This window comes from Telopea speciosissima, chromosome 4, assembly GCF_018873765.1.
Source record: "Telopea speciosissima isolate NSW1024214 ecotype Mountain lineage chromosome 4, Tspe_v1, whole genome shotgun sequence".
Taxonomy (NCBI): domain Eukaryota; kingdom Viridiplantae; phylum Streptophyta; class Magnoliopsida; order Proteales; family Proteaceae; genus Telopea; species Telopea speciosissima.
In genome coordinates, this window is record NC_057919.1 from 49,150,976 (window position 1) to 49,161,707 (window position 10,732).

At 35.9% G+C, this 10,732-nt stretch overlaps 2 protein-coding genes across 2 annotated transcripts; both read right to left on the bottom strand.

Moving 5' to 3' along the window:
- Positions 1 to 470: 470 nt before the first annotated feature.
- On the bottom strand, positions 471 to 6,159 carry LOC122659369 (histidine kinase CKI1-like). The gene is made up of 5 exons (XM_043854482.1): positions 6,019 to 6,159; positions 4,028 to 4,403; positions 2,766 to 3,340; positions 1,432 to 2,538; positions 471 to 683 (listed from the first exon to the last, which is right to left on the bottom strand). The coding sequence occupies exons 1-5, from the start codon at positions 6,157 to 6,159 to the stop codon at positions 477 to 479; spliced, it is 2,406 nt and encodes an 801-aa protein (XP_043710417.1). The 3' UTR covers positions 471 to 476.
- Positions 6,160 to 7,303: 1,144 nt separating this feature from the next.
- Positions 7,304 to 8,023, bottom strand: LOC122657648. Its single transcript, XM_043852417.1, has one exon. The coding sequence runs from the start codon at positions 8,008 to 8,010 to the stop codon at positions 7,471 to 7,473; it is 540 nt and encodes a 179-aa protein (XP_043708352.1). The 5' UTR covers positions 8,011 to 8,023; the 3' UTR covers positions 7,304 to 7,470.
- Positions 8,024 to 10,732: the final 2,709 nt, after the last annotated feature.

Here is a 10,732-nt window from a genome sequence, read left to right on the forward strand (position 1 = left end):
AAATCCCAAAATGGTTTTATTTGGAGGTTTATTGCCATTTACTATGAAAGATAAATTAGAAGACCATTATAGATCAAAATTGAACAATTTTTATTAAGTGGGGGTCCAACAAAAAATACATGGCCAATCTTAGTTGAGTACAAGGAGAGGGAAGGTAAATGAATGAATTTGAGTTTGGAATTTTAAACATGGCCAATCTTGACCATTTCCTAGATACTCTAGGATCAGATTTTCCACATCATCCTTCCATGTGGCATAACAGGTTTGCAGTCAAGAGATTCCCTCTTGGCGATGTTGTCAAGAGAATATTTTTCTTTTAAATTTATCATTAAAAAAAAAATTAAATTATAATAATCATAAGATATAGCACAGTAACCAACAACCTTTCTATTTATAGATGACAATAAGTCCCTTGGACAATATTAGGAAACAAATAGTTTAGAAGGAAAAACACATAAATGTTAGAGAGAGAGACTTCACAAACTGTTATTTTGAAGTAAACCCAACAATTGATCTACTTTTAGTGGTTTGGTTAAATGAAAATCCATTCCAGACTGGACAATCTTAGTTGCTTCCTCCGCTGTTGCATGGGCTGTTAATGCTACAATGGGGATGTGAATACCATACCTCCTCTCCTCCAAGCGTATCATTGTAGTTGCTTCATACCCATCCATTATTGGCATCTGATAAATAAGAAAGTAGTGCAAAAATATTTTAAAAAAATAGTTTATATAAAAGAAATCAGATAGGAAAGATATATATAATTTGCAACAAATTCAATTACAAATATACAATCAATAAATTTAAATACAACCAATAAATTTAAATACAACAAGAAATTAGAAAAATAAGTGTATCTATTGAATTCTCTTAATAATGAAGAACCTAACAGCATTCTCAAATTTTCCCTAAAGGAGTTACTGATAGTGACTGATGGAATCATAATATATTATGAGAAATGAGTCATTAATACTAATTCTGATACTCTAGAAGATAACCTATAGAGCCCTCAAAGTATATAATTCTCATTTGGCAGACTACTATTAAGAAAAGAGAAAGAAAAATATCAATTACTGCATATGAATTAAAAGTATAGGATTGAACTTCCATAGACGAATACTAAACATGCACAGATAAAAAATAACATAGTAAATTATAGCGAAAATGATTAAAGGAAGAATTACAGAAGGAAAGAAGCTTTTGTCCTTTTTTTTTTATCATAGGATTTGAGAAATTTTTTATTTTATGATTTTAATCATAATTTCTCTTCCAACATAGTAGGTAACTTCTTTTTATCCTATTTAGCTTAAATAACCACTCAACAGATTCAACTAATTTTGTTTGGTGTACCTATTTTACAAATGACACCAATCACTTTAAGTGTTTATATTATCTTTTTCTATCAACAGAAGGAAGCATATAAATATTTACCTCGCAATCCATGAATATCAAATCATAAGGAAGAATTTTATCAGCTGCCTTTGTACTTGAATTTGTTTCAGCTAGTGCCTTAGAAACCTGTTCTAATGCCTCTTCCCCATTCACACAAGAATCAACCGTTGCACCAAGACGAAAAAGAATAGCAATAGCCACTTTGCGCAAAACCTCAACATCTTCAGCAACCAATACTTTCTTTCCACTCAAGGGTTTGTCATTTCCTTCTTGTGAGTAATACTCATGTTGGGATTGCATAAGTTGTGATTTAGATTTGCGATAAGGTTTTCCAGCAGATGGACCAGGATCCAAATTTATCTGTGCGACTAGTTCCTCTTTCGGTTTCACTAAATCACCTTTGGCATTTCCCCCAAATTCTGGTAGAATTCTAAGCAATTGATACAAACGAGAACCGTGGAGTGGTTTTGATACCACATATTCATAATGAACTAGTTTATCCTCTTGAAGGCCTTGCGCATGAGAGGTACCAGTAATTGGTTTGTCTAACCAAATAACCTTACAACGTGTATTATAGAGTTCTTCATTAAAATTAGCAATAACTGAATGCATCTCTAAAAAGGGCCCTGTATCAACATCAATCACAAGTAATATGAAGCTGGTATTTCTGAAACTTAACTTTTTGTGTCGAGTAGGGATAAAATCACTTCCATCTTTTGCTAGTACCTTAGATCTGTAGTTAATAGGTGATCCATACTCAGATTTTCCTGAAGAGCTAAGATGGTTGAGGTTTAATCTGTGTTTAATAGTCTCAAGGGTAGGAAAAAGATGTTCCCATCGATTAACAATGGACACTTTTATGCCGAGGCTTTCAATTATCCTTTGAGAGATTCTTCTCCTTTCATCACTTTGAATTAAGAGTACCACATGAGAGCTATCAAACTTAGAAGTTTGGCGCCGAATATGTAGCCCTGAATTTTGCTTTAAATCATTTGAGATGTGACTACTTTGTAATGTATTCTCTTCTCCGGTACTAGTAACAGTTGTAGCTCCACATCTAGTAAGAAAGACACTGAATCTAAAACAAGTGCCTCTTTCACAATGTTCTTTATCCATGATACGGATTTCACCACCCATTAAACGTACCTGTTACATAAAACTAGAAAAAATTAAGCTCAAATAAATCGAAATCAAGTAATAATTTACATACCAACTTAACTAATAATCAAGCATATTCAAACATTTCTCCGTTAAGTGTTGCAAAAATAATTCAACAAATTTATAAAGTAAGAGTAATCCATCAAACATTTGAATAAAAGAGACTTAGTTCATACTCATAAATAAACTATCAAATTATATTTCTTTTGACATACCAATGACTGAACAATGCCAAGTCCTAGTCCATGGCCTCCTTGTCCCAGTGCTGTTTCTTTAACTTGGACAAAATTCTCAAAGACATAGCTCTGCTTCTCCTTCGGAATTCCCTTACCAGTATCATTCACCTCAAATACAAATTCCATTGTATTTGGATTCTGCTGCATCGGATGAAGAACATTGAAGTCATTATAAGCCTTCCTATTCTTGTAAACCAACTGTGACAAACACCTCCACATGCTATTATGATTGGAATCAAGTATGGAGTTTGCTAAGCTTGCTTTCTTTACCCAAGCCCGAAGTGAGACATGCCCCTCAGTTGTAAACTTTACAGCATTGCTAAGTAGGTTACTTAGGATTTGCTTATGTTTTCCACGATCACCTTTAACGATAGAGAACTTGAAAACGGAGTCATCACAAGGATCAAAAACCACATCAATGTCTTTCCTTATACCAACATTATAGTATACATCTACCACATCTTCTAAAAGTTCTACCAAATTAAATTCATCCTCCACAAGTTGCATTTTTCCAGCTTCAATTTTACTTATATCTAAGATAGAATTTAATATTCCTGAGAACATAGTAGCCACAAAAAAGTCATCATCAATATGTAAGCTTCAAAAAATTACTTTATAAATAGAAATGTTGGAAAGCAGAAAAAAAATAATGTATGACTGACCAAATTTGTGTTTGTTGTTAAGCAGTTATGAAGCGGTATATAGCCAAGAAGGGATGATGCCCTAGAGTTTGTGTAAATGTTATATGCCCCGTCCCACTTTTACAGTTTACTTCTTTATTATTATTCTACTGTTTCTTCTAGGATCCATGTAGCCGACCCTATTAAGTTGGGATAAGGCTATGATGTTGTTGTTGTTGTTGTGTAGGTCTGTGCATGATTCAATTACATTGGATTGTGTTAAGTAAGTGAAGCAGATCTTATCTCCTATAACAATCAACAACTAAATAACATATTGTTTGAGGATCCTAGTAACAAATTAACATGTGTGTATAATAATAATAAGGGCGTACCCAGTGCACGAGGCTCCTGCCACTGCAGGGTCTGGACTTTGGAGAGGGTCATAGTGCACGCAGCCTTACCCCCGCTTTGCGGAGAGGCTGTTTCCAGTAACATGTGTATAATATAACAAAAAATCCATTCATAAACTCTATTTATTAGATTTTTTTAGCAAATTATCATCAATAAATTGAACATAAAATCTTGGTTGAAAAATATAGAAGATTTGGTCAATAGACTTACCTAAAAGATCCTCTACACAATTATTAATTTGCACCAGGTTCATCTTCAACTTTGATCTAGGATGAACCTCTTCATAACAAAATTCAATCAAACCAGTAATGGTTGCCAAGGCAGCACGTACATCATGGCTTGCACTAGCAAAAGCAAGGCTCTTGTTCATACTTTTTCTTTCTGCTTGTTGAGTTGCCTCCATTTGCTTTATCAATTTGGCACGTAATAAGATTTCTCGTCTTGCTGCTCTTATAGTTAAGAACAAAATAAAAGAAATAGAGATAACCATGGATAGGAGCATCACTAACAAAAGGGGAAGTGCTAGTTTGAAATCCATACGAAAAAGACCCATTAATCTCTCACGAGAAATAGCATATAAATACACCTATAAAACAAAAACAAGAATATCGTAAAAACACTTGTTTTTCCTGCATGGAAAGAAATAGTGTATAAATCTACTGTGAATGAATTTCAATTAGTGTGGATTTATACATTTTCACTTTATTTCAAAGAAAAGTAGAAAAAACAAAAGAAACTCTATCTACTTTAGTAGGCTTCATTTTTTGATTAATTTTGAACCAACCAATCTCTTAAAATCACAAATCAAATTGAAGTTATCATTACATGCAACTCATCAGGCAGGCACAATAAAATGTACAACATGAGTTTTGTATAGTTTGTTGCATTAGTTGAGAATTTGATTCCATCTACAACACATTTAATATAGAAATCAATCATCTAGAAGATTATGCTTTGATAATTTCTATTTATCAGCTTTATACGTATATGGAATGGCACAATACAACCATGGAACAACGTCTTGCCGAGATCTCCGAGATATCTCGGTTTTTTGAAGGTCCAAGATGAGACAGAAGACGAGTTAAGGAAACAACATTGACTCGAGATCTCGATATAATCTCGGTATTTTACATTAATTATATGCTTTCTAATACTAAATTATGTGTAGAATAGGGCCTATTAGTACGTCGTAGACTACCAACCTAGGGTGTGAAATCAAACTCCTATTTGGTCTTTGATATTTCAAAATTTGAAAGTGCCATTGTGTTTAAATGGCCTAAAATAGGTTGTATACCAAGTTTCATGACCTAACTAGGTCAAAAACCCACCAAAACCTGGCTTCGACTTCAAAAAAAATTTGCACCAACTCGCCGAGAGCTCGGCCCAACTCGATTTTCTGCCTGGCCGAAAACCAGGTCTGAAATCGAGACCTTGAACCATGAATACAGCAAGAACTCAGCCTTATCCCAACTAAATGGGATCGGCTATGGAATGGCACAATATGAAAATAAAATTTACCAAAATTCTTATATAAAGTTATCGAGGGGTTTTTTTTTTTGGGGGGGGGGATAAATTTCAAAAGTGGAGACCCAATGCCATGGCTCAGTTCTAGGGATTTCTACGCAAGGATCTGAAAGAAAATAACAACGTATTCTAGATAATAAGAGACATTAAGCATCCCCATCCAGCCTCCTCTCTCCCCCGTCCCAACCCATCTCTTGTTGCTCTATCACACAACCCATGCCCTCCACTAAATATAGCCACCACCCTCCCTTGAGCTCTTCTGCCCATAGCCACCGAGATGCCTTCTACCCTATCAGATGGCCAACAAGTGCTAGCGTACAAGATTCTATTACACCCTGCTAGTGTGTAGGTCCTCTCCTCTAAATAGTTACAATGTCAAAAAGAGTAAATGATGAAGTCAATCATTACATTTATGAAAGTAAATAAATTGAAGGAATTGTCTTATGAATAAGAAAGCCCAATTTGTTCAATGCAATTATCAATGGCATGTGAAAGAAAATCAAAGAAATAATTTTAATCAGTATAAAATTCTAACAATGACATGACACCAGAATATTCTAGTAACTAAAATCTAATTGATGCTTTAAAATAACAAATAGATTGTTTGATAAAAGAAAAAATATATGCATGGAATCTTATGACAAGAAATCAATAGATTTACATGAAATATTAGCAACCTGACTTATCGAATCTCCAGTTTGTTTCATAAGTTTATTGCTTACAGGTCCACTATGAGCGGGTGCATCCCCATATTCAGTGGCCAAGTACAACTCCCTATCATGAAAGTAGATACTAGAGAAGGAACTCATGATATCCATTAAAGAAAAGCCGAGAGACACCACGCCTATTCCATCCATAGTAGCAGTGTGAAGCAAAAGAAGAGTTTGATCTTTGTTCCATTTTTTCTCTAATTTATACCCATATGCACTACTCAAGGCTTCTTGAAACCAACTTCCGTTAACATTGACTACTGAATTCATACACTTTGCTTCTCCATATCGCTTCCCAGTGTGACTATTTATAGGTTGCCTATACCAGCTTGTGACTGCAGCATTTGGAGTAACCACAGTTGAACTATGTGAAATGTTAAAATATATGGCGAGAGTTTGATTGCCTTCATGGAGATATGAGAATACAAGACCATCTCTTCCAATGTATGAAATTTGAGATAAGTTTGGGAATGTTGAAACTGCTAAAAACAGGCTAGGTGCCACCTACAATAAGTAATAGTAGTTGTTATCTTCATTGCATTTACATATAACACAACTTATATTATGAAATTGGAAGTGATACTAACCTTAGTAATGTAGTCCTAGATAGGTAGGAGACCTACTAGGAGCCAGACAATAGGATCAATAGCAAAAGGAGTTGTTGGTTTGGACAGCCCTAGGATTTAGGATGGGAATTTGGGAATGGGTCTTATAGGGCTTTAGTATGCAGGTCTAGGGTGTTATTTTGGTATAAAGAAGTTAGGGTTTGGATGAGTTACGAAATTCTACAATTTAGGGCAGAATTGGATTTAGGGTTTTGATGGACATTTTGGGCTGCAACTGAGATCGAGTAGAGGGATAAGGATGGACAGATTTTAGAGTGAGGCTAGGGTTATGGGAATCGATTAGGGTTAGGTGGAGGATTAAAAAGAGGAATGAAATTGCAGAATTATAAAACTACTTACTTGAATTAACACTGATCTCCAACAGTAGCAGATTGAAGAAAAGCTAAGAGAGGACCTCCCAATCTATAAGATGCAAGGAGTCACTGGGGATTCCAGTCCTTCAACCTTGATATTACTCACAAGGGGGGTCTTGATATGACACACAAGACAGTCTCTGAAGAGAGAAAAAGCAGTAGCAAAGATAGCAGCAAAACAATATTTTTTATTAATCAAATTCGTATTCAATTCTAGTCTCCCTTACAAAGTCGCAAACCTTCCAAGTTCAAAAACCTCAAATACTGTGACCCAAATTATGAGATAAACCAACATAATGAAATCAAGACTATAAGCATCGAGGATTCACTGCATTAGGTTGTCTCATCCCTGTCAACAATTACTTCCCTTGAAGCTGAATTACAGTGTCAAAGCTGAACGCTTCACCAGGTTCAAATGTAGATTCAAGCTCTTCGAAGCTCTAATTAACTCTCAAATCACTTGTGACTTTCAGACCTTTCTTTTCTACATAATCAGCAACAGTTGAATTGATTATTTTCTTGATTACTTCCATGTATACTTTTGAATGTCCGAGTATGTGAAGGAGGACATCATTGGGAATATTGGGAGTTTTTCCTCCTTTTACTCTTTGGAAGCCAGGAATAGATTGTGTTGCAGAAACCATCTCGGAGAAAACATCGTCAAATATAGCTTGTGTTTTGGCTCCATATACATCTACTTTTATCTTTAGCTCTGTAACCTTAGAGGTAGCAGTGGTTGTAACAGAGAAGTCTTCAAAAGGAGCAGTGGAAACATTTTCTGCTGATACAGCAGAAGCAGAGGCAGAAAATCTGCAACTTGCCCTTGAAAAACATTCTAGGACAATATTAGTCATTCCAAGAGAGCAAGAGGCTCGTCGGGGAAAACACCTTGAAATGCCAATGTCCATTATTTTCTTTTGACATGTTGTCTTAGGGCTTATTAGGGAATTGAAGGAAAGGGTCTTAACGGCTAACTCCATTTGTTCATAGGGACAGACCCCATTCACACCTCTTTTCGTAAACTCCTGATGCCTCTGTCTATCAAGTTCTCTCTCTCTCTCTCTCGCCCCCACCAACAATTAATTAATACATTTTCTTTATTTGTTTCAGAATATCAAGTGTAGGTGTTGTCCTCTCACTGTTTATAATCAGGGATTGGAATGAAGCCTAAATCATCAGTAATTCTGCAACCTATTTGTTTGCTCACAGCTCTAGTGCTTCCTTTATAACCATTATTTTTCTTTCTTTAAATATTTGAGTTATTACCTTTCTATAAGATATAAAACTGAAAACTAATTTGGCTACACTCTTTTAACATTGAAATGAAGGTATTGGTGATTTTCTTGATTCCCAATCTACTAATTACAATTTGTTATGTTATGGCTACTTGAACTGAGCACACCATTGAGAAGGTCTTTGAGAGTTTTCAAAATGGTTCATTATCAGAAATTAGAATTATAGAAAGATCATTTCACCTATTTAATTCTTCAGCTTTGGATTTGGTTAGAGTGCTAACTGCGCCACTCAATGGGACCGATTTTTCGTTTTCCACAGTTGAGACTAAGTGATGCAGGTTCATCAAAGAAATTGGCTCATTTCTTTAGAAATAGACCTAAGGTTGGGTTATATATATGTTCGGCCTTTATTCCCAAGGGTTTTCTATGTATTAAGCCACTTTAATGAGCCTAAACTAGAGGTACATAGGTTGCATACGGGATTAGCCCAATACTTAGTTTATTTTTATGTTTTTTAATTAAACCGGTTCAAATTGGTTGCATCCAATTGGTTCAATTTAAGTGATCATGTGACTTGGTTAAGTGGTCATGTGACAACTTAAGTGGTCATGTGACAACTTAAGTGGTCATGTGATGTAAGTTGGGCTGGATTAGGACTCTATAAGTCCAGCCATGTTTTGAGTCTATTTCTTTTAGTATTTCAGTTTTCTAGTCAGTTTAAGTTACCTAATAGGTTAGAGATAGGGTTAGGCCTTTCCTTTTTAGTGTCTAAGTTTATTTTTGAGTCTTCTATATAAGTTTGTAAGGGAGACCAGCATTGAATACGAATTTGATTAATAAAAAATATTGTTTTGCTGTTGTTTCTCTCTTCAGAGACTGTCTTGTGTGTCATATCAAGACCCCCCTTGTGAGTAATATCAAGGTTGAAGAACTGGAATCCCCAGTGACTCCTTGCATCTTGTAGATCGGGAGGTCCTCTCTTAGCTTTTCTTCAATCTGCTACTGTTGGAGATCAGTGTTAATTCAAGTAAGTAGTTTTATAATTCTGCAATTTCATTCCTCTTCTTAATCCTCCACTTAACCCTAATCGATTCCCATGCCCCTAACCTCACTCTAAAATCTGTCCAGCCTTATCCCTCCACTCGATCTCAATTGCAGCCCAATCTGTCCATCAAAACCCTAAATCTAATTCTACCCTAAATTGCATAATTTCGTAACTCATCCAAACCCTAACTTCTTTATACCAAAATAACCCCCTAGACATACATATTAAAGCCATATAAGACCCATTCCCAAATTCCCATCCTAAACCCTATAATTAACCTAAATCCTAGGGTTGTCCATTCGAACCAGCAACCCCTTTTACTATTGATCCTGTTGTCTGGCTCCTAGTAGGTCTCTTACCTATCTAGGACTACATTATTTGGTATCAGAGCCATGGATGAATAGGGCCAGCCCATTACTTTCGTCTCCATCGACTCTTTGAACAAAATTCTGGAGATGCTTCAGCAGTTTCATGATGGTCAAAGGGCTATAAGTGAAACGTTGCAGTGAATTGAGCAACATCAAACTACTCCAGTAAGGAACAATAACATACCAATGGAAAATGACATATATCAATTACACTCTCAAGTTCACCGACCTCATAGAAGGCACAGGGAAGAAAGGTATAGAGCTCACAAGGAATACAGGTATAGAGAATACAAATTTGCATTGCTAAAGGAAGTGTAAGAACCATGGATTCCAAAAATCCACATCCCCCAACAAGGGGTTTCCACGTGCAAACCGAATCCCGCCGGTGAACCCTAAAGCAAGGACCCTGATCCCTCCTAAGAGGGGAAATGGGTAATATTGAAGCTGCCACCTAGAAGGAGTCTAGGACCCATATATGTTCCCACTAGGGGAAAGACTAATGACTCAATGGATAAAGGCTGAGGTCTAACCAGGTTGTTGGGTAAGTGTCAAGTTACGGACTGGGAAGGTGTTAAGCACCCAGTTCGCCCGGCCCAAAGCCGGTCATCCTTCTTTTGACCAATTGCTTGGAGAAATCTTGCTTGCAACGCTAAAACTAATTATTCTAGATCCAGGTCATACTAAAATTGGGCACCTAAGACTAGGTATCTATGTACAGACCGGGTAAACCTACACCAAGTTCCTATATCATCCTACCCTAGAGTATTTAAAATGATTAAATCGACATAACAAACAATTAAGCTAATTGAAAAAGGTGAATATATACAATCTAATCACATTAGCACATGCAATATATAGCTAAATTATTCTAATTTGGCTAGACATGGCATGCATGGAACTCACATAATTGAAACATGCAAATCTACTTATCCTACTCATGTCAAATAAGCAAAAGGAATTTCTAAACACCATGGGCTAGATGAAGGGCTAGCCCAAATCCCATCCGACACATTCGCGTCCCAAGAAGTCCCAATACATTTCGTGTTTCAACTCA